General features: G+C 40.9%; 1 protein-coding gene across 38 annotated transcripts in view; it reads left to right on the forward strand.

The window, feature by feature from the left end:
• Window positions 1-20,975, forward strand: part of DTNA (dystrobrevin alpha) — a 228,030-nt gene extending 207,055 nt beyond the window's left edge. For 31 of the 38 annotated variants that reach the window (XM_071737490.1, XM_071737488.1, XM_071737484.1 and 28 more), the window contains 5 exons: window positions 1,727-1,886; window positions 4,767-4,856; window positions 5,347-5,515; window positions 6,145-6,277; window positions 17,478-20,975. In XM_071737490.1, coding sequence (XP_071593591.1) covers window positions 1,727-1,886; window positions 4,767-4,856; window positions 5,347-5,515; window positions 6,145-6,277; window positions 17,478-17,633 — 708 coding nt within the window. In that variant the 3' untranslated portion in view covers window positions 17,634-20,975. Of the gene's footprint in view, window positions 1-1,726; window positions 1,887-4,766; window positions 4,857-5,346; window positions 5,516-6,144; window positions 6,278-9,530; window positions 9,576-17,477 lie in introns of all 38 variants that reach the window. The other 7 variants (XM_071737475.1, XM_071737476.1, XM_071737469.1 and 4 more) reach the window with 2 other exon arrangements.
• Window positions 20,976-24,225: the final 3,250 nt, after the last annotated feature.

Below are 24,225 nucleotides of genomic sequence, written 5' to 3' on the forward strand. Positions count from 1 at the left end.
CCAGCCCTGATGTGCAGGGGGTGCAACCTCCAAGGACCTCAGTGTGCCTCCAGGTTGGTCTGTGCCCTGCCCCTGGAGGACTAGAGATCTGCATTTCTGCTGGAGTGGGTACAGAGGATTCCAGAAACAGGAGAGCATCTGGCCTTTATGTATTCAATTTCCCTTTCATCCATCATTTAAATGTTCTAAAACTGATCATTAAAGAAATTATAAGTATTAAATCCTCCATTCTCCCATCAGTAATGTGCTTATTCGTCATAAACCTAATTTGCCCTTGATGTCTCTCTGATAATGTCTCTTAGAAAGGGGTGATAAGAGAAAAGAACAAGTAGCTTAGTATTCTGATAAGTTATTTATGGTCCAGGGTAGAAATTCATAAAAATCTCAAGGGCAATGCTTCACTCCTTCAATGGGATGTTATTGTCTTTTTTAGAACATATTTGCCAAACCATATCAGGGCTTCAGTCACAGCCACTACAGGAGTCAAAATACGTGCCATGGGAAGAGTTAAGAAATCCTACTGAATTCTCAAAACAAAGCCAAGATGAGGGAAACACCATCCCTCAGATTACTTTTCACTGTAAACAACCAGGTGCATGGATTGCAGTTCCCCTTTAATAGCACTGAAGCCACCCCCATCCTTGGCAACTGCCAAACGCAGATTTTCAGTCAAAAGCCTTCTGCAGTTTGGTGTGGGCTCCAGCATGGGGTTTTTTTGACATGGATACACCTTTCCAGAGATTTTGAAACAGTGGAGGATAAGGCTTTGTGCAGCCTGGCTTAGTGGGAGGCATAGGTCTAGGGGGCTTGGATCTTGATGATCTTTAAGATCCCTTCCAACCCAAACCATTCTGTGATTCTATGAAAAGGGCACTGAGTCTCTCAGTATCACTCAGCTGCCTTTGTGAAAAAAATGACTGTTTTGTGAAGTCTGCTTGAGTTTCAGCTAAGTTACACTAACAGCAAGGTGCTAACAGCATGACATTTTATATGACTGGTGTTAAAACATTTTCACTTCCAGCACCTGAACCCATAGCAGGAGTTTATATTGCCCTATCCCCACAGTGCTTTGGGAGTGTCTGAGTATATCCTGTAGAGAGAACAATTTAATAGTGTATGATTTAACAGTGGCTTAAAATAGTTCTCTAGCTCCAAAGAAAAAGCATAAAGCTATGTTATTTATTGCCAGTGTCAGGCTTTATGTGACTGAGCAGTTGTGTGTACTGTGAACTTCTCCTGCAGGAAGGTGGAGGGCAGGGCTGTGATCAGCTCTCATGGCAGCACTCTGATGGAAGAGTTTGTTTCAGGCTCTTGTCCAAGCCGAAAGCCACGTCGATTCCAGCATCTTTCCATTTCTCACAGCCTGGCTGGGTTATGTTTTGCCAGACATGCATGTGAACTGAGGGAGGGAAAGAGGGAAGAGGGCAGAAAGAAGGTCTATACTTTGGTGCTTATTAACTTGGATGTTGGGGTTTTTTTTTTAATATAGCTGCCTGAAATTTTCCCATGCTTCAAGGAAGTAGATATTGACTCATATTTTCCTACTTACTATTTTTCTACACAGAAGCCTGCTAACAACTGAATTGAGTATGTATCTCTTTTAGCAGAATTAACATTACCCAGCTCATCTACAAACAGCATGATGCCTTTAAGCTGAGGGGATGGGTGAGCAGGACAGCAGGTGAGAGAGCAAAGCCCAGTCTGACCCTTGGTGATTGTTTTGCAGACCCAAGGGGCGGGCTCCCCACGTTCCTCACCCAGCCACACCATCAGCCGACCCATCCCAATGCCCGTCAGGTCTGCCTCTGCCTGCTCTACCCCAACCCATGCACCTCAGGATTCTCTGACCGGAGTGGGAGGAGACGTGCAGGAAGCCTTTTCACAAAGTAAGTCTCATCAGTAGCTTCTCTGAGGTACTTGGAAGCTGTTTGAAGAATCGCTGTTTCTTCTGGTTTATGACTGGGCGGACTTGGGCTGCATGCAATAAAACAAAAAGAAAAAAAAAATTTAAAAACCCACAAAAAAAACCCCAAAAAACCAACCCAAACCAAACAAAAAAACCCAAAACAAACAAACAAACAAACAAAAAAAACCCAGCTGCAACAACTGTGTTTTGCTGTTGAATATCAACTTTGTCAGCCATCAGACTTCGCTGTCAAAGTGACCAGGAAAGCAGAAACTTGACAATAATTCCCTTTAATGGACTTTCTGGTAAAAGTGAATTTTGATGCAAGATGGTCTGACCAGTTATCAGTATTCTGTTAACCAGAAGAATTGCTATTGACTTCAGCAAAGCATTGTTAGTGTGTTTGGCATTCAATGAAGATTTTGCTAGGAATAGATGTTATAATTACAGAATTCATTCAGGTGGAAAGGGCTCTCTAAGACACCATGTCCTCTTGCTCCAAAAAAGCCAGCTTCAAAGTGGGATGTGATCATTCAGAACTGTAGCCAGTTGAGTGCCAAATGGCTCCTGACATGCATTTTCCACAGCCTCTGTTCCAGTGATTGACTAAGCTTACTGTGGGATTTTTTTTGTCCTGGTGTCCCTTTGGAACGTCCCTTGATACACCTTGTGACTGTTGTCCTTTTTCTTTGGGTCTCTGGGAAGTGATCTGGCTAGACTAGACAGGAATCAAGCCTGGAAATCCAGGCAAATCCTTCCTTTGTGTTTCCAGAAAATTGGCATGGGCTGCACTGTGTTTCTCATTCGATTTACCATCATGAATTTTAGGCTGGTTTGAATCGCAAAGGCCACAGGTGAAATGGTTATGTTGAATATGAAAGAAAATAGTCTTTGTGAACTGGGTGAAGAAATATACCTATTTTTCTAATCTACTCTCTTCTAAAGTACTTGTATCACTGTATTTTTTTTTTTTTTTTTAATACAAGTTTGCCCTGTTTCACTAGTACAAATCAGATGTGAGGGCAGCCCTGGAGTTCCTCTGCTTCATTGGCAGCGTGTTTGTTCCTCTTCGTTTGCCTTGTTCAGTTTCTCATGCACTTTCCCCCTTGTTTTTCATGGCAATTGTGTCTATGTATCATAAAACAGAGTTGAATGCATAATGCAATCAAGAACTTCATGCTGAAGCCCTAGTTGGCTCATGCATTGAACATGTTTTACCAAGGCATAATTCCTAGTCCAAACATACCAGGTTGCTGAATAGTTGTTCATCTTCTGTGGAAAAAGAAACAGGCAAGTTACAATTTTCTTCTTTCTGCTGTGAAAAAAAAACCCCGAGACTGTCAAAAATATGGACTGCTAACCCCTGTGTTGTTATAGGACAGTTTCTTCAAGAGCTAAAAGTAGGTGAAATAAGGTAGTGGCCACAATAAACTATCAATAAATAATGCTATTTATCGATAGCAAATGCCTCAGGCAAATGCTTTTTAAGTATATAACTGTGTTTTGTTCAAGAGAAAAAGCAATATAAAAAGGTAAGTGATCACATTTTAAAACTGCTGCATATGATAAATATCTAGCTTTATGTCATTATTTACCATATTCTCTAGATGGGAAGGTCAAAGGCAAAGAACTGGAATCCAGCCATCCTGTCACATCTTGACATACGATTTTGTGAGTGGAGGGGTGGGCTGAGTGGCTGCAGCTCCATTTTGCAGAGATCTGCCTATGTATACCTCATGCAGACAAGCCATGGTTAAAGCACTGGTTCTTCTGTGCTTTTTTTTTTTTTAACTCTTTCATCATGTTTGCAATGGTTCAAAGATACAGAATTGATAAGATTTTAGAAAAGGATTGGCTGGCTGCCTGTGTGTGTGTGCGTAAGAGATTAATTCACTTACATTCCAGTAACCTTTTGCTAATGGCTATAATTTTAAAAACCTCTCTAGGATTTGGGGAGGTTTCTTAATGTGTTGCTTTACATTCAGTTATTTTTAAAGAAATCTTGACAATTCCTATGAATAATCCAGTCTAGAAGATTAGAGGTGCTGTGGAATATATTGATTATTCAGCTACAATAGGAGTTGTGTTTGGGATTTTGGGGACTTAACACGTTACCCACAGACTTCTCCTAAGGAAGGAGTATTTCATGTAGCTCACAAGAATCTTTCATGATTGATAGTTAAGGGAATATTGCCAGGTTCAGCAGGGAAGCACTTCTAGATCCATTATTAGAAAGAGTTTAAAGCAGCCTGGGGCTCTTTAGGGAGGCAATCGTGCTTCATTTCTTTAATAAAAAAAAAAATAAAAAATTGTAAGTTGTGAAATATATGGAATATACAAGCTTCAGGAGAGACTGAGAGGGCACAGAGGAGAAAAATCCATATCAGTGTTGATGAGGTCAAGTAGGTTTCTTCAACATTTGCCATAATTATCTGGCAAATATCTGCAAATAATCGTGTCATTAAACAGAGCTGTGGGAACTTAGAGAAAATACTTCATCTCTTCCCTCCTCCCCCCAGATATTTTAAATGAGTTCATGCTGGATTTAATCCTCCAGGCCTGGTCTGCTGGTGTCACCACACAAATGCAAGCTTGATGGCAATGAATAATCACCACATATCTGGCATTATGATTAAATGAAGCATGAGAATAGGCTTCTGCTTTTGCATGCAGCATAAGTAAATGAGGCCTTTCTGCAGAGAACTCTTTGAGAACTCTTCTGCACGTGTCTCTTGTAAGGACTTTGATACCCTAAATTATCACAATGGCAGCTTTTAGCAGGGTTAGAACTGCTTTCAACAGGAAAACGTCTGTCTTGTGCAGAATATTAACACTGTGTTTTGTCTGTGTTTTGCTTCAGGTGCAAGACGAAACTTAAGAAATGATTTGCTGGTGGCAGCAGATTCAATTACTAACACTATGTCTTCTTTGGTAAAAGAACTAAATTCTGGTGAGTGAGGCTAATACGAGTGCATAGTCAGTCACCATGCTAACATTTCACATGCATTTTGAAAAATGGGAAGTAGGAAAATATGAACAAAAGAAAAGAAGTATAATGTATCTTCAAGGCTTTTTATTCTTTTAGAAAATGAAAATTCCCTAAGTAACAGCTTCAGAAGTACAGCAGTTCTGGAAGCCATGGACATAAAGGTGCAGCTGGATACAGTGAAGACTGAGAAGTTTCTGATTCCACAGGGATCAACATTTCGCTCTTTAGAAATTTTGTTCAGTACAAAACACATAGAACCTGTTGTAAAATGCAGTCTGTAGTATTTTCTTTAAAATATCCTACCTAATAACACTGATAAGCAAAAGCTTCACTATTCTATCCCACCACAGTTAAGAGAACTGTTAGCTCAGAGAATGTATATAGAATAACATACTGTTATTTGAGTATCCTTACTCTTGTGAAAAGTTAAATGGAACCATTTGCTTCACAGAAGTGGGCAGTGAGACAGAAAGCAATGTGGATTCTGAATTTGGACGGACTCATTTTGATGACCTGGTTCCATCCCCAACATCCGAGAAGGCTTTCCTTGCACAGATCCATGCTCGGAAGCCTGGATACATCCACAGTGCTGCTGCCACCGGCTCCATCCGCAGTGACATGTGGGTACCTGCCCCATTTGCTTGCTTAATCTCACTCTTTTTCTGCTGAAAACAATATGCAGCATGTACTATTTTCTCTTCCCCTCAAGCGAGGATAAATTAATAGCAAGCTCTGGAAACAGTAAAGGGTAGAATTTTGGATGCTCTCAGGAGTGAGCTTTCTCACATCCAGCCTGGTACAAGCAGGCAGCATGGAGTCTGTGAGACATCTCTGCTCCCTAATGTGCCCTGCAGTCCTATTCCCTATTCCTATTTCTACCAAATCAATTGATCAATAAACCAAATTATTTTTAAATCCTTAATCTTCTTATCAAAGAACGTAGGCACCTTTGCAGTTGCTTTTCGTTCAATCTCTTTGTATCAAGTAACTGAAAACTTTTGTTACTTATTGTTGTAGGGCTTTACCCCCAGAATGCCTTCCACAGAATATATACTTCTGGTATATATACTTGATCAATACCAGACCACTGGAGAAGGGAAATGGCAGAACTGTTTTCCACTGCCAGGAAACAGAGCACATGGCTGAACTAAGAGAATCATACAGTTCTCATAGCGTACAAGAAAGGGATGTTTTATTGACTCCGAATGTCATTCATCTCAGGAGGCTATTTATTAATTACTGTCTTCAGGGTTACAGAAGATGGAGACCCCTATGTCAGAGCAGATGATGAAAATTATGAGAATGACTCAGTCCGCCAGCTGGAGAATGAACTGAAAATGGAGGAGTACCTGAAGCAGAAGCTGCAGGATGAGGCATACCAGGTGGGAGAAGGATGTGAGCTGCCCATACTTCTCCATAAGTGAGAAACAACAATGTGCCATAGCTGCCAAGTGCCCATTGTAACCTGTCCTGGGCTCTGGGACATGGTCTCTTCTCAGTTCCTAGAGCAGCCACATCCCTAAAACTGCTCTCCTCTTCCACAGACACACATGCCTCTAGACTTTGTGCTTTTCCAGGAAGATCACACTACACAACAGTAGGCATCAGGTGGGATAGAATTGCCTTTGAGCTTGTTCTCTGCCAGTGCCTACAAAGACCTCATTCTCCTGTACCACAGAGGCTGGTTGCTGGTCTCCAGCTGAGGTCTTGATATATTTAGATTTTTCTCCAGTAGCAAAACACATTTGTAATGGTTTCTCCAGGGTGAACTGCAGCTAAAGGTGTTACTGTCATTGTCAGAATATGGAAGGAGAGAAAAGGATCTGAAATTAACTGGATCCCAGAGGATCAAGTATTCAACAAGCATTTAGTGTAGAGAAGCCTGGGGATTTGCCTCTCAACACCCCCTGAGGAAGTTTTGAAAGAGAGGTTTTTTTAAGAGTCTGTTAAAAGCAAATTTGCCAAGGGGAGCTGGAATAATGTAGATGTCATGTCTGTGTAATGGACTTGACTTCTAGCTGGTGCAATGGACTATCACCAGTTTCTAAGCTATTCTGACTTGGATCATCCTAATATAAAATTCATTACCTTTTGTAACATTGGTAGTAGTGTCAGTAGGAGGGCAAACCCATCTGGGTTATTTGGGAGCAGAGCTGAAGCAAGCAAAAATCTTTTCCAGGATGGTGATCAATTAAAATTTGGAAGTCTCCACAGAAGAATGTAACAGAGAACAAAAGTATAAATGAGCTAATAAGAAAGGATGAAGCAGGTAGTAAGATATCAGGTTTGTGCACCTAAGAGTCAGAAGCACCTTCTGAGTAGGAATTCTTAAAATTTCTGATTGCTGGGAGCTAACAAAATCTAGCCTTTTTTTGGAATAGTTCTTCTCTAGTGACCCCTGCCAGTCACTTTGGAGACAAGAATCTGGGACTGAGAGGCTGGTGAACTAATGAAGAATGGCCCTTTTGGTCTTTTCTGTAACACTGCTAGAAAAAGTTAGTCTTGTAAATAAGTCATTGACACACATCAAAGTTGCAGGTGATTTGGAGGTTGATCTGAACATCTTTTATTTGATTGTTACCTACATCTTCTACATGTCCATGGTAGCCTGCCAAAAGTAATTTCATTGCAAAGGTCTTTAAGGGCATGACAACAGTAGCAGAATTGTTGTAGACTATCTACAAAGGGCACAGTGGATGACATGGGTTTTTTGGTCACAATTTTTTATCCAAGATAGGAAATGGCAACAATGACAGCCTTTATTTCTGAACAAGATGAGCAGCTATGGCTGGTGTAATGGAAAATAATTGTCAGTTATAAAGAAAGAGTACCTCTAAGGTGACAGTTGTCAAGCATTAAATAATTAATCTTTTTATTGCTGTTAAAAATTCCATTTTCTCCAGAAAGAATGATAGCCCAATTTGACTCTATTTTGATTACAGTATGGATGTGCAATATATGGCAATGGTGTTACATGAGTTTCCCAAGTTACAAGAGCATCTTGTACATTCACAAAATTGAATATGCATGTGCACTCCAAAATGAGAGCCTTCCTTGTGTGGTAGAGTTACACATGTGGCTTGATAGAACTGGGTGCTACTCTTGCTTCAGTCAAAATAGAGCTTTCCTACTCTGTTCCAACAACATTCCCAGACGAGGAAAGAATCTCCTTCTCAATGTCAGAATAAAAGTCAGCCAAGACTACATCCAGGTGAACTGTGTTCTCCATTGTTTTACAGAATTTGTTTCCACTGAGAAAAAACAAAACAAAATAAAACAACCCAAAATACCAAAACAAATACATAAATAATAACAAAAAAATAAAAAAACAAAACAAAAAACAAACAGAAAATGAGAAAGATTTCTTTCTTTGAAAAATTTATTCACTGAGAAAGCAGAAAGCCCTCGTTCTAGACAAACCCAGTTTAGTAGCATTTTTTAAAAAGCAATTTTGTGATGTACTGTGTGAGATCATCAGCTGCTATCAGGAAATCATTTGACAGTAGGGAATTGTAAGAAGAAATTATTTTCTGTTGGTAAGCATAGACCCAAAGCATGCAACATGTGATAAGTCCTTCCTTGTATGTCTGATGCCCTTTCGATTAGGGAATGGGTTTTGAAGCAAGCAAGAATGGGTATTAAGTTAGCAGGGGCTGTTTGTATGACTAGGAAAGGGTTGGATGGTGTCATGTCTTAGTCCTGTGACATGTGCCTTGGCTTTGGCTTGTTCTCTTCACTTTGAAATTAGTTTGTGGTATTTTGCTACTTGATGCCCTTTTCTACAAGTATCACTCAGTAGTCGGCAGAGGTAAAGACACAGTTTTCTTCCTTCTTGAAAAATAAGGGAAAATTGGGAAACTTTTGTTTAGGGTATCCTACTGAACAGTGGCCAGGACAACTATTCTTATCTTGCATTCATCCATTGGAATTTATTACAGGCTATTTTACTGTTTTTACTCACATATATGCTGCATTCATCTGTATACCAAAAATAAAATCTGCTCCCTGTAGTAACTGTAATGCAATTTTTAGCTGGAAGAAAAATGTGCAAGGAGAAACTCCTACTAAGGTTGCAAAATGGCAACCTCAGCAACAACATGGTAACCATTTTTATGTAATTAAATGTCTCACTTCCTGCAAAAGCAGAATATTTAGAAAAATGTGTAGATGTAGTGTAGCATGAAAGAGAGTTGGTCAAAACCCACTCTTGTTATTTTGTGTCAACTTCTCTCCAAGCAAGATTTTCAAGCTAAACTCTAAATTAGTATTGAAGTATGAGTAGGAAACCCAAGGTACAAGAAAATCTGGGACAGGGAACCTCAAAGAAACTTCTTCCTCACTGTTTTCTTGAAGCATGTTGTAAATAACAAATAACTGTACCAGAATAAAACACATTTAGTGCACAAGTGTAAATGCTAACAGAGCTTGTCCTCCCACATCTGCTACCAGTGTGTTCTTGTTAGTCTTTCGCTGGTGTGTTGTGTACAATACTTTTTGCTGGTTTTATTTTCTGGATCCATAATTGCTTCCTTTATTTCTATGCTTGTGCATGGCTTTCTTCAGAATAATACACTGCCTGGCTGCTCACTGGCTTAATTTGTCATATTCTTGTTTTCTATCCTTTGTTATCTACAGGTCAGTTTGCAAAGTTGAGTGCAATATCCTTCTCTCTCCTCTCAAGTAAGTATCACTATAATTTAGAAGAATGTTTGGAATGCATCCTCACAATGTGTATTTCAGTTGCAATGCACCTTTGTGCTGCCTGAGTGTTTGTGAAGATGCAGTTTGTTTCTTCTTTTAACCTGTGTTAGGATGCCTAGGAATGTTTCAAAGAAAAATTCTACTGATTTGTTTGAAATACCTAGTCCGGAGGATTCCTGTCAGACCACCATCCTTTTTATCATCTTCCTTTGTTGACTGCAAGAGTGAGAACCTGGGCTTTTCATCCCTGAGCATCATGACAGACGTATTAGCCAGTACAAAGAAACCTTATCCAAAAGATAAGGAATTAGATTACGTTTTAGGAGACAGGAGTTTCTTTCTTTACAGTGCTTCAGCCTTCCTAGGATAACTGAAATAAATCATTAGTGTGTGAGAAGTGAGGCAAACATTAAAAGCAATCCACCAGGTGCTTAACCACAGTGGCATTCTTAGATGTGTTGTGGAAGTTTAAAGTGCCCCAATCCAAAGAGCAAGGTACTCAGCTCCTAGCTAGAGTCTAGCAAATCAGATATAAGGCAAGAAGGTCTATAAATTCCCTGCTGGCCCATATTCAGGTCATGTTCCTTACACCTACAAACCTCACAGCTGCAGCACTGAGCTGAATGCCAAGTTCAGCAACTGTGTTTTTATTCAGGAGCCCCAACAACAGCTTTTATGTTGTTTTTTTTGAAGTAGCCTGTTATTCTGAACGTTTGCCCAGGAAATAGGAGACCACATGTTGCCTTCTTGCCTCTTCTGTGGGCTCTGGATTTCTGACTTTGTAGGAGAGTGCAGTCCCTGGTCTGAATGTGGCAGTCAGACAATGTTGTCCATCCTACCCTAATGATGAACTGTGGGGTAACAGACAGGGCCAGACAGGGAGGAGAAATCAAAACAGGAATCTGACTCTGGGCTGAAAACCGAGTCTCTTTCTCAAAGCCAGGACTAAAGGTAACCAGAGGTCAACTATCAAATGGGCACTTCACGTTGGGAGCAGGTTCATGCTCTGATTAGCAAAACCAGTGAACTAGCCTGTGCCAGCTTTAGCAGGAATTCATGTTGCTAGTTGGTGTGTGCCATGTTTTATGCTAGACCTTCTTATTTATATGCCAGTTTTGATCACCAAATTTGACCCTGATTTAAGGGCTTTGCAACTTCTGATGACAGTAGAATTTGGATATCCATGACAGTGGACTTTGTGAAAGCAGCTACCAGTCTTCAGTGTTAAAAGCTATTAGGCATTTCTGAAGCATCTGTCTCGGTGTCTCTAGTAGCTAAAACGGAATAAATGGATCTGAAAAGCAAATGAACCGCAATACCCAGAGTACTATAAACACCAAATAACTGCTCATAAAAGTTCTCATAACATTGCTCCTCAGGTTACATTCATTTTCACGTAGCCTTGTTAAAAAAACATGAGCCATGGAGAGTTTCCTAAACACTGTCAGCCAGAAAAGCAGGTTTTCTTCTTCTATTTTGTTGCAGTTTTCTGTTATAGACCAGGTCATATGAAAAGGAAAATGTAACTTTCAACGATAGTGTATGTGTGTATAGATATGTATATAGTGGAAATGATATATATAATTGAATTTCATTACAATTATTAATAACTATGACTTTAAAAGGTAGTAGAGTTCAGACAAACTGTTGGCAATATTAAGTGGAAAAAAGAGGGTATTCATTTGAATTATAAAGCTCAGGCAATCCCATTTAAGGTTTCTGCTTTTGTTATGTTCAGTGTTCAGACATGGAGAAATCCATACTGCTGCACAGCCTAGCTCTCTTGGATGTATGTATCCTATCTCAAATGAGCAGAGATCTGAGACTAAGCTACTATCTCATCTCCTGGATGCTTCTGAAACCTTTTGAAACCCTGTCAAAAAAAGAAATTTTCTAAAGCACCGAGGTCTGGTTAATTCCATAGTGAAACTCTTATTATCTCCCGGGGGAGCACTTTGGGCAGTACCAAAGACTGAAATGTTCCCACCAGTTATAAAAGCCCAGCCCTGTAGAAATTTGCAGCTAAAGTCATTGAACTTGACACTACACTTACATCTACAAAGCCAGACTTTGTATTATGGCACACTGTGATAAATACATCTCCACATAATAAGTGGTTCTCAGCCTTCTCAAGATTCACTCTTTTATGAAGGCGGAAGATGAAAGTGTCTTGTGCATTTTATTTTGTGCTAGTATTTCCTAGCCTTGGAAAATTAAATCCAGAATTGTTCATACCAGTTGCAATGTCTAAAGTGCTTTTGCTGTTTATGTTGAGTTCTTGCTTGAAGCTTCTTAGCAATTGCGTCAAAACTTTTTCTTTTAAGATAATATTCTTCAATTATGATGATGCAAATACAGTCAGTAGTATATTGCCTAGAGGACCATATGAGCTAGAAAGCCAACAGCCTTTCTTCTCTTGCAACAGTATTTGTGATTATTAAAAAAAAATTTAAAAGGTGGTGAAACTGGAATAAGCTTATTATAGTTTCTTATGAGTGGCATTTCCACTGATGGCCAGCTACAGAGTTTTCTTCATTTCCTTGTTCATCAGTCATGGACATGTGTTGATGTCATTTGATTAAGTCTTTTTGCATTCTTTTTGCATATGCATTTTTGAAGAGCTGTGTACAATTCTCTAGAACTGATTTTTGAAGTAGCATATAGTATAGCAATTCCCAAGAGGCCAAGTGGTTCCAGTGATGTACAATGCATAATTTAATCATGTTCTCAGTTTACTTTTTATATTAAATGTGCTTTAATATTGCTTATTTTATTTTTAATAGAGCAATAGGGTGAATTTGAGCTGGTTTTCAACAGGCTCTAGGCAGATTTAAAATTAGGTGAATATGCAACTTTTATGTTATTTTGCCTTTATCCCCCTGGTAGTAGGTGGTTTTTTTCCAAGGATGGACAGTGGTAGCAGCAAGCCCACATCTCTGAAAGTGGTTAAAAAGTGATCATTTTCAATGGAGAGCTGTCAGGTTCTGCAGTGGACATGCTCCCATGAGACCTACAATTTCCTAGATTTTCTAAAGCAACACTTTCTTAGTGCTAGCATAGTACGATTCATATCTAATTCATATGCATTGTTATCACAGAAAAGGAGGTGTGAAAAGCTGATAAAAATCAGACCTAAAACATCTTCTTGAGAGGGAGTATGGGGAGGATTCTTTATTGGGTGATTTGTTCTCAATTTTTTAACTGTGACACCTTTTCTCTGTGTTGACAAAAATGTACTAATTTAAGGTGAAGATTCATTTCCATTCCTTCTCCAGACCCTTTCACCTGCTCTAAACCTTACCACACAAATTGTTGTGTCTGTGGCTTTGAGAGGTCAGGGGTGACATTTTCCATTGCAAAATGGACAGAAGTCTTTCTTCTCTCTCCCTTTTTTTTTTTTTTTTTTTTTTTTCTCCATCTATATTCGTCTTTAGTAGCAGAGATTAGGAATATTGCCAAATGTCAGGTGATAAAAGGCATGGGCCGAGGGGAGATGGTGTGATCCATCCAGTCTGCCCAGTGTTCTGCTGTGAAAAGGGCTGTTGGTCAAGCTGTAGGGTACTGATGATTTTTTTAAGTGAAGACTTAAGATGTCTTCATGTGAAGATGTGAAGGCTCAACTGCCCTGCATCTCTGTTTTGTTTTTTTCTGGAAAGGAAGTAAGATTTTAGAGGTAGTGGGCACTTCAGTGACCACTGCCATTTTCAGCCCCTTGCAATGTGGACCTGGCCATTTACTGTTTGAGAAAGAGGGGACACGAGATCCATAGCACAGGGTCCAAGTTAGGTTACTAACCCACAGTTGATGGGTGTGTAGGTCTCAGATTTGCTCTGCCCATTGTCTGAGGCTTCCTTTCCCAGACATGTCCTGTCCTCCTCTTGGCTTTAGGGACCCCTAAATGCTAGGCAGAGTTGAGTGGCTGCCTTTAAACTCAAGCACCAGGGTTCATGTCTAGCATGGGCTTACGATCATGATGCTATGGGTGTGTTGGCTGATTGGGCCTCAGGAGGACATCTGCTCCACTGGCCTGACTGATACAGGTCTAGCTCCAATATGAAACTCTGTCAGATGTGGATTTGTCTAGCAAAGACTTGAAAACCTCCCCAGATTCACCAGCTCATTGAGCATCTCCCTCTAGTTCAATGCCACCCTCCTCAATTAACATTTTTTTTTTTTTACCTTAATGTCCAACCTGAACCTTCCAAGATGCAGTTTGTATTTTTTGTCCTTTTTGTGTGCTTTAGCATTACCAAGAAGATTTTGGTTTTGTTATCCTTTTGACTAGCCCTCAAACAGCTGCTAGCTGACCCTCCCTTGCCATCTCTGCCCCAACCTCTGCAAGCCTGGTTTCTTCAGCCTTTTCCTCTTAAGTCAGTGATGCAGAGGCACTGGATGAACTGTTCACAGCCATAAGTCATGGTCTTCTAAAACAACCAAATGATTCAGCATCTCTTTTTGGTATTTTCTGAACAAATGCATTGAAAACAGCATTATGTGGACCATTCTGTTTGAAAATAACTGCAGCTTGATAGGACAGTAATTTTTAAAAATGGCTGCTACTTTCACACAGCTATATTTTGGGTTTCCTCTTTATTTTTCTCCTTAAATCCTCCTCTTCTTAGCATGTAGGTGTAAAAAAGCTGGGGAAGAACTGTGACTGAGAAGAAGCAGCTTTAGTTTTGTGAATTTAATCCTAAAATTACACAAGTGATAGGAAGGATTTTTGAAAAAACACTGAATGATAAGTAACAGAAAAGAACCTGTGAATTAAGTTATAAAAAAGGTTAAGAAACAGTTTTATAGCATGACAAATCAAATAAGTCTTCATGCGGAATTAATTATGGCATTTCCACAATGCTGCAATGAATTTAGAGCTCTGAGGTTCATTAGTACTCATTTTTTTTCTTGCATTAAAATATCTCTATCCCAATGCTGGCTGTGGAACAAAGAGAAGCCCTAAGAGAATTTAGAATAACACTCTGCACTCCACCAAAGACAAGTCATTTATCCAGAAAGTTTGAAACAAATCCAAATACTTATCAGTGCCATGAATGCATCTTAATGCATGCTGTGCTTCACAAGCCACTCTTCATTTGCTTTTGTGTTTTATAATGATACCATCAAGAAATATGAGATGTACCGATGTTTACTTAACTCTGCAACTGATCCAATACCAATCCATCTCAGGCAGCTGAGAATTGACCTCTTCCATGCCTCTCATTTGCATTTTTTGGCTGAATTGTGAATAGCAGAATGTTTCTTCACTGAGATTTCCACATTAGTTTGCAGATTTAAGTGGTGTAGATACATACCTGATTTATTTAAAATATTAGTTTTAAATGGTTGCAGATGAAAGTAGGAGGTCTTCAAGTCACTTAAAGAATCACCAACAAAGATATCAGGAAAAGGTGTTTTTTAATATAGTTTTATGAATGTGCAATTTAACAAGGTTCACTCTATTACTTAGTATGTGGAAGGGATGTGCTGGGGGTAGAAATGGATGGGAGTGACTTATATGGGCATCAGGGGAAAAGATTTATACAGGGGAGATTGAGACAAGAATGGGCTGGGCTGTTTTGCACAGGAATTAGGGAAAAGAGGAAGACCCTCTCATTGAGTCATAAGGTTCAGAGTGGACCCCCTTGCTTTCTAAGCTCCTCAGAGAGGAGTCTGGGTGTAGCTGAATCTACTCCTGGTCCCAGACTCAGCCAGCAGTTCACAACTAAGGGGGTTAAGTATAGGTATTTCAGGGTAGTGCTTTAGCACATAAATATGGCTCTGGTGTGATTTGAAATAGAAGTGAATTAAGAGCATTTAACACTATTGTAACAAATTACAAAATTAAATTGTGTGATTCTCTAATAGCTTAATCAATAAACAACAATCCGTTATAATCAATAGAGAGGTTCAAGTAAAAATCTAACAACAAAGTTTCTAAACTCAGTTGTTCATGCACAGGCACACAGATATAGAGATTAAGCTGTAAAAATGTTAAACTTTTGTACCTAATTTTACAAAAGGAGTTGCAGTCTTCTGCACCCTGATTACCCAAGAGTCAAGTTACACCAGCCCAAGATGACTTGATTTCCCCCCCTACCTAAGAGAAGTGGTCAGCTACTTGCTCTTTCAATCAGATGAACCAGCTTCCTTTGTGAGACCAGTGTGATGTGAGCCACAGCTCCATGTAATGCTGGAGAGCTCTAAAGAGCTTCCCACTTTAGACTAATATTTATAGGATCCCAAGATGATTGGCTTTGGTCATCAGTACTTTTTTCCATGAGAGCCACAATTTGGATTAGGCAATCTTTGGCAACCTTCAGAGTGGGCTTATGTTCCAAGCAGAAGGAATCTCACTTACATTCTGCAAAGTTCTAGGTACAGTTAGGGAATGCCTGATTGTCCTAAATCACTGTCTTTGTACTAGGATGAAAAGATAACAAATTATCTAGACTCCTGTAGGCAAGGTCAGAACAAGTTGCATGGAGAAGCCTGTTGCCCTTGATGTTGAAACAAGAGCAATGTTGGGCCCACTGAACTTGTAAATAAAGCAAGAACAACGTTGGCTGATGCTGATGTTGAGACGTGGCTCAGTGAACAGGGAGGTCTGCACCACCACAAAAATGTGCCTCAAAAAAGTTTTCATGAACCTCTCATTAGACTTGCAGTGCAGGTTTTGTTTCCATTTATCAACAAAATGTAAATGCTAGCTCTTTTGTAACTGTCTGATACAAGGAGTTACTAAATTAAGATCATCATACCATTTGGCATGCATAGGTATTAAGGAATGGGATGGTAGTGTTTGTCTTTGAATAATTAATACAATCAAATGGTGTCAGGAAGGAGAAACATCAAGCTAAACTACCTGACCTTTCTTCATTCATCAGCTTTAATTTAACTCTTTTTTGCTGAAGTAATTTGCATTTCTTCTCTCATCTTGTAGACAAGCTTTATGCCTGAAATGAGTAGAAAAGAATTTGTGTCAGTAGGGTTTGGTGTTTTATGCTCTTATTATCAATTTGCAATGCAAATTGACTTTCTGTCTGAGGTAGTTCAAGAGAAAAAGGATGAGCTCCTTTACTTGGAGAGAGTCAAGTATGTAAACAGTCCGTATGATAAATATGCCAAAAGCAGTTTTCAGTATTACCTGACTGTAGATCCTGACATAGTTCTGAGACAGAGCAGCCCTCACGTATCCACCACTTTCCATTACCCACTAAAACTCTGACGCCTCTGATGCAGGAATTTAAGATACTGATGCTTCAAGATACAGAGGAACACCAAGGAGAAATCAGTGGATTAGGCTATTTATGATCTAAAGCAGTCAGACTTATCTTTTTAACTAATTACTTTTCTTTTTAGACACACTAAAACATACCCAGGCAACCAGGGATGAGACATGTACATGTGAAGGGAGGCTGATGACAGTGAGTGACTCTTAACTGAGTGGCTGAACATTTTGCCCGAGGGGAATAATCCATTGGTTTCATTACCAATAATCTATTTATAGAGCAACCTGAAAGGGGAAAATGGAAGGGAAAATGGAAACATCTGCAAATCTGTGTCAGTACAGACTGAGTTACCCCAGGGTCCCACAGCAGAGCAGGCAACAGGCTTCTCACACATGGTAAGAGGAGCTTCTAGCTTGCCATGTACCCTGTAAGTTTCTGTTTATAGCTCAAATTCCTGTGGCTCATCTAGGTAGAATGACTTTTTAACTTTTTTTTTTCCCCAGAGACAACCACAGGAATTGGCCATTCCCTTTTTTTTTTTTTTTTAAATCCATAAAGCAGCAGGCAGACACTTTACTTGCTCTGCCCATGTGTGTGTGCAGCACCTTAAACCATCACTCTTTAAAAACCTTTCCTAAACATTTCTTGACAGGCAAGCTGCAGTCAGACAGACAACGAGAGCTACGTAAGAACTGATGATGAGGAGAGCTGCTTTCGGACAGACGATGAAGAAAACTCGGCTGCAAACTTCACAGAAGAGTGGAACCAAGAGGTGCAGCATCTCTTGACAAAAAAATCACATAACTAAGTTCTGAGGACTGTAGCACAGTACTTTTGTTCTAAGAGTTGTAGTTTGTAGATGTGTGTTTTTGACAACAAGACCTTTTGTTTAAAGCTAACTTATATTAGCTACATCTTCTGTAACATGGCTCATTACCGGTGAGGAAACCAGACTGACACATGTACTGCTGTTACAAAGGATGGCAGTATTAATAACTCACATAAACCCTTTGCACATGATATTGAACCTGTTCAGTTTACAATGACAATACTGTTTATAGCTAGAAATTTGATTTCTGAATACTTTTGAGATTTTAGTAGATCGGTTTACTATACACTGTACATTTTTTCCACGGAAGAAGCAAAATGCTACAATTATGCATTTAACACTGAATGATTATAGTCCTGAGTGTATATATATAGTAGCCCAAAAAAAAAAGTACCAGACTACATTTGCAAATTGTTAGCAAATCTCTAAATTAAGACATACAAAATGTACTAAAAGAGTAATATAATTAATAATAATAATAATAATAAATCCTCTAATTTAGGGCTAATGTGTAACTTAGGAATGTTTCTTTCAAAATAATCTAACAAATCAGCCATAGAAGTTAGTGTAAATATTTTTTTTCCAAATAGATATCATATACAAAAGGTGACATTCAAATGATATAGAATCTAGTTTTTAAATCAGCACAGATCTTCTTAAAACTGTGAACTATGTTTTGAAATACTCGTTGCTAAAGCTGTTTATAAACCACAGGTGCCATAAGATCCCTGAACTGACTGATGTTACATATAATCCTCCATGGTATTGTTTCATTGATGTTTTAGCTTTAGTAAGCATGTGTTCAACAAACCGGCTCTTTCCATCTCTCCGCCCTCCCTCCTCCCTCCTCCCTCCTCCCCATTATGTTACTTTCGAGGCCTTCAGCTTTAAATGTACAGGCTTAAAGTGCGCTTGCAACTGTTTTCTTTTTATTTCTGAATGTGTACTGCCTTAGCCAGCCACCAGATGTTCTGCATGCTCTCTTGGAAATGTGTAGTGAGACTCTTTCGGAGCTGGATGGAGAAATAGCTATCGGTGAAAAAGCACAAGAGAAGCAGTGGGTTTTTGCAAAAGGACAGGCATACAGTTACAGAACTGGGGTTTTGCCACTGGGGTTTAGTGTTTTTTTCAGGTATAAAAGCATTTCAGGAGAAAGGGGGACTTACCTGTGTTTTGCTCTGCTATGACTACAAACCTACAGATACTCCTGAGCAGGGGTGGACACGAACTAGCTGGAATGTCCTCCTCAGCATATTGCTTGGAAACAAAAGATGACCCCTGTATGGCACATAGCACTGCCATGCAGAGCAATCAGAGCCAGCCCAGGGGCAGCCAGAGCAGAAGCCAGGCAGCAGCACAGTGCTCCTGGGTTCCCTCCTGGGTGTGAGCTCAGGACAACCTCTGCGCTAAGGTAATTTTACTGCCCGAACACAACCTGGCAGCTTCCAGTACCTGGCTGACCTGAAGTGACACTAACAGCCCTGAGAACAGAAGCATTTCATACAGATATTTCACACCAGCACAGTTTGCCTACAGCGAGTGATGAGATACCCATCTAAAGCAGGTTAGCATGGTGTGTCTGTCCTTGCTTTCATGGTGATGTGGATGTGTGCTGCCGTGTTTCTGTGAGATTGCTATGTAGCTCGACCCACTTGTTTGCATGCACTCTCTAGGCTTCTGGCTGTTCCCATGGGCACTGTGTGTTTGGGAATGAGTATCTGTATGAAAGAGCTGCTGCCATTTTTCACTTTCATATTTTATTATTACGTATGCAAGTCTCTTGTCCGCATCTCCTCGCATATCTGGGCTTGGTCTGAGACATCCAAATGCAAACTAAGGTGTCCAGGTATCTTCATGTAAGCTTTTCATTTTTGCAATCACTGATCTTTGCTCCTGGGGTATGGTGCTGTCCTGGCAAGGCAGGGACCATATCCTCCCATGCCCCGTCCTCCGACCTCCTCTCAGGAATGGGTGAGCCTCCACTAGTGCCTAGCACTCCACGTTTCAAGCTACTCCAGCGAAGCTGTAGATGTTGCTGTCAGCTCAGGATTCCAGGCAAGCATTTCCTGAACAGAGATAAAACAAGATAGAACACAGCTACATGCAATGGCTGACTAATTCAACCCATGTCATGTTTAAACGTACCCTGAGTGATAGATCCCTCTCATCATCTTAATGTCTGTGTGCTCATTATCTCTATGCTTAAAATAGATGCAATAGATACATCCATTGCAAGGGCTTCTGCTCTAGGAGTAAGGAGAAAAGTTGACAGATGAAGCACCTTTCTCTCAGGCTGGTGTCAACAAGGTGATCCCCAGCAGAGCTCTGGGTCCCTTAGGCTCTGGAGCTCTGAGATGAAGCACCTGTTACTTGGCTCTCCAAATATCTATTTTTAAGCATTTTCCAACTGTTAAGCTGGCTGTGTTTTCACCCAGCTGGTCTTTGTCTGCTTGTTGAATATTATTTTGGTTGTGGCTTGTGGTCATTAAAATAAATAGAGTTACAGAAGAGGTCCCTGGCATGGGCCTTTTCTTAACTACCAATGGCCTGCCACAGCCACTCAAATTCCGGGTGGTTTTACTGTCACTGGAGGGAAACCAGTGGTTTGGAATCAGGAGACAGGGATGTGAAGATTTTAGGGTCCTCGAATGTCCAAAGTGAAGGTGGAGAATGGGTTGTCTGTAAGTAGTAATGTTAATTAAACTGCATAAAAAGGTGTGTGGCCTTTGTTGTGATATAGTACGTATTTTCTTATATGCATGAGCCAAACTGTTGCATCATAATTTATCATAAGTGTGTCCACCATTACTTTCGGTCATCTTCTCCCATCCTTATTGGTTCTTGGCAATTGCTGTAGATAGACCTTGTAAATACTGCAACCTCGGGTTGCTGTAATCACATTGGTTCAATTCAGCAGACGGAGCTGTGAACAACAAGCACTCCACCGTGTCCTGAAGACAAAAGGGCATTTTTACCTTTGAACCAAAACCAAAACAAAACAAAACAAACAAAAAAAAACCAACCAACAACCTATGAAGAGTTACATCTTGAGGCTACTAACTTTAAGACATTTTTAAAACTACTGTACTTGACACCACTTGAGACAGATACAGAGACACTAAAGATGTCACGATATTCATTGGTATTGTAACAGAACTGCTATTGTATGGGTTTTTTTGTATTGCTGTTAAGTATTGTTTTGTGTGTGTGTGTTGGAACCTACTGGGGACATGTTATATTTTGAAGTGATTAAACTATTTAATTGTGTGTCTATATTTTGGAATGGAATTATTTCTTCATTAAAAAGATTTTTAAAAGTAATCTGTGGAGCATTGTGTTTGTGGCTTATTTTGGTTTCAAAAAGTCCTCTTCCATGGAGCCTGAGCACAGGGTTTTTTTAATTAGGAAAGGAAGATGTTTCCCTGTGGCACATCACAGCTCTTTTCATCACCCTCACTGCTTCCTCTAGCTATGCATGAGATCTTCCATCACTTTCCTCAGTGCTTTGATCATGGAGCCAAGCAGCACCAGTGTTTCAGTGGCCCAAGCAGTTTCAGCATTCTTCCTGGTCCTCAGGAGCCAAAAAAAAAAAAATCCCTCTGATTTTTATTATCCACTCTGTGTGTCTCTCTCTCTCCTTAGAAGGAGCAAAACCTTGAAAGAGCTGCATTTTAAGAGCTTTGCCATACACAGTAGCATACTGATTTTTAGAGAGAATGATACATATAATCATAGAATGGTTTGGGTTGGAAGGGACTTTGAAGATCATCTAGTTCCAACCTCCCTGCCATGGGCAGGGACACCTCCCACTAGACCAGGTTACTCAGAGCCCCATCCAGCCTGGCCTCAAACACTTCCAGGGAAGGGACAGCCACATCTTCTCTTTTTCCAGTTATACTTTTAAGGTGTCTTTCCATACCAGGTGCTGTTAATTATGACTGGTTGCTAACCTGACAAGAGATGCAAAAGCTCTTACTTCAAGCAACAAGTTTGTGGCCTGTTGAAGTACTCCCAAGCATGGCAAAGACAGTCAGGAAGCGATGCCCAGATGCACTCTGTGTATTCGTGGTGCTGGTGGAGGGCGTGTTGCTGCCTGTGGTGGGAGGCTCTCCTTCCCAGCACATCAGTGTGTCCCTGGCAGCTCAGCACAGCAGAAATGTCCCCAGCTGTACACAAGGGGCTGCTAACAAGCCAAATAATTACACCAGGGTGGGCTCAGTTAGAAGGAAAGCAGTAGCAGGACACAAAATTATCTTCTGTATACCACATATCCTAGTGCCTTGGGAAGCGGAATGAAAACAGTCTGCTGCCTCCTCCTTCAATGCTGACTGCTGTGGTAACCTATAAATCACCAGGGTTTATTAGCTCTAATTCCCCTGTCTACATGGTGACGTTCTTCAATAAAGATGATCATTTTACACTGTAAATTATTTGCCAGATCTGCTGAACTTTACCTCCACGATCTCAGTCCAAACTCATATCTATAGAATTGTAACATATGATGACATATTGTCAGCTCATGAGGATAATTCTCTTTTATCTGTGCATGATCCCAAATTGCTGTAATTCTTCCTAACCCACAATCTGCCTATGGCCTTTGGGGAACAAAGAAAACAGTGAAAACTAATTTTAAAGGCAAAAGCTGTTTTCCTCTTTTCCTCTCAGTTACTCTAGTACCTTCTACTACCTACAAGGAAAATTGTTTCATACAGGAAGAAGTACATTTGTTTCATTTGCAAAAGGAAATAAAATATTAAAATAAAAGTAATAAAGTAAAAATAATAAGATTTTAAAAATAAAATATATGATAATAAAATAAACATGTTGTCTTTAGACGTAGGAATATGGCACCTGGGCTGCATGTCCTGGGTTAGTACAGTGGTGCCTTGGAAGCAGGGGAACCATAGGGATGGCTCCTGTGCGAAGCTCCCCTGGCTCCACCTCTGGCCAAGGCTGAGCAGATCTGGGAAGCTGGATGCAGCTCTGCGAGTAACATAACAAAGGGAAAATGAAACTGCAAAAATAAAAAAAAGGACCTGCAGAGCAGAGGAGGAGGTGAGAGCAATGTCGGAACAAAGACACCAAGGTCAGTGAAGGAGGGGGAGAAGGTGCCCGAGCAGTTTTCCCCACAGCCCGTGGTGAGATGGCGGCTGTGCCCCTGCAGCCCACGGAGGAGCGCGGTGGAGCAGGACCTGACGGAGCACGGTGGGGCTGACATGGATTTGTAGCCCCTGAAGTGTCATAGGTGGGCAGATGTGGATCTGCAGCCTGTGCAGGGTCACAGAGAGGGTCAGAGGTGGATCTGCAGCCGTGTAGGGCCCCGTGCCAGAGGAGGTGACTGCTCCCGCAGCAGCCGTGACTCTGTGTGCAGCCCGGGCTGGAGCAGTCTGTGCCTGAGGGACTGCACCTGTGGGAGGGACTCATGTCCCAGGGGTTCCGGAAGGACTCTCTGCCATGAGAGGGACCCCGCTTTGGAGGGGGGGAAGGCTGTGAGGAGTCCTCCCCCTGAGGAGGAAGGAGCGGCAGAAACACCGTGTGGGGAACTGACCCTAAACCCCCCCTGCCCCTCCCTGTGCCCTGAGGGGGAGGCAGCAGGGAAGGGATCCGGGACTGGGAAGAGGGGAGGGGTGGGAGGAAGGTATGAAGATCTGGTTGTGTTTTCTCCTCCTCCTGGTAGATTAAATTATTTTTCTTCCCAAGCTGAGTCTGTCTGTGTCTGCCTATTACTGTAATTGTGGAATGAAAACCTCCCTGTCCTTGTCTTGATTAATGAGCAGCAAACAAGTGGATTTTCTCCTCCCTGTCCCACAGTGGGGATGTGGGGTGAGAGGAGGCCTGGTTGGTACCAGCTGGCCCTAAACCATGACACTGGAGTAGGTGGCCAAAAGCATCTGAAACTTCCTAAAAGTGCCCAGGAGGTTCCATGCAGCAGCACGGGGATCTATGGCTGCTCTTCCAAAGTATTCCTGGGAGCATTTTGCTCAGCAGGTTGCATGTTCCCTTATAAGCAGCCCTTAGTAGTTCTGGGTGAAACCTCTTAAGAGGATATCACAGGAATATGAAGTGGAGTCTGTCGCAGAAATAGGTTAAGTGAGGTTGGAAGAGAAATCTCCTCTATTGTTCCATGATAAAAAAAATGCATTGAAGAATTTCATGTGCTTCAGGATCATCCTGTCTAAAACCCCAGATAATCCACAGATTAAGGATTCCCTTTTGCTTTCTCCTGAGTGACTGCCACCAGTTGAGTTGCCTGTGGATTAAGGCAGATGTCTCACACTGCCAGCACAGCACCAACACGCCTCCAGCTGCAAAAGGCAAAGCAGCAGAATTTGACTTTGCCTCTCACCAACTTCCTCTGAGCCAATGATGGGCAAGTCCCAGGCTGGACTAAGGTCTTCTGAGGTCATTGAGTCTGGAGCTTTCTAGAAAAATCTGTTCTGGGGAAGTGACCTTCCAGGACAAGGGCGGGGGGGATATGCAGAGGGGAGCAGGGGAATCACGCAGCCACGTCATGAAAACACTGAGATAAGATGGGTAGAGCAGCTTGGTGACAATGAAGACAAAAAGATAG

The sequence above is a fragment of the Heliangelus exortis genome, chromosome 2 (genome assembly GCF_036169615.1).
Source record: "Heliangelus exortis chromosome 2, bHelExo1.hap1, whole genome shotgun sequence".
NCBI classification, from domain to species: domain Eukaryota; kingdom Metazoa; phylum Chordata; class Aves; order Apodiformes; family Trochilidae; genus Heliangelus; species Heliangelus exortis.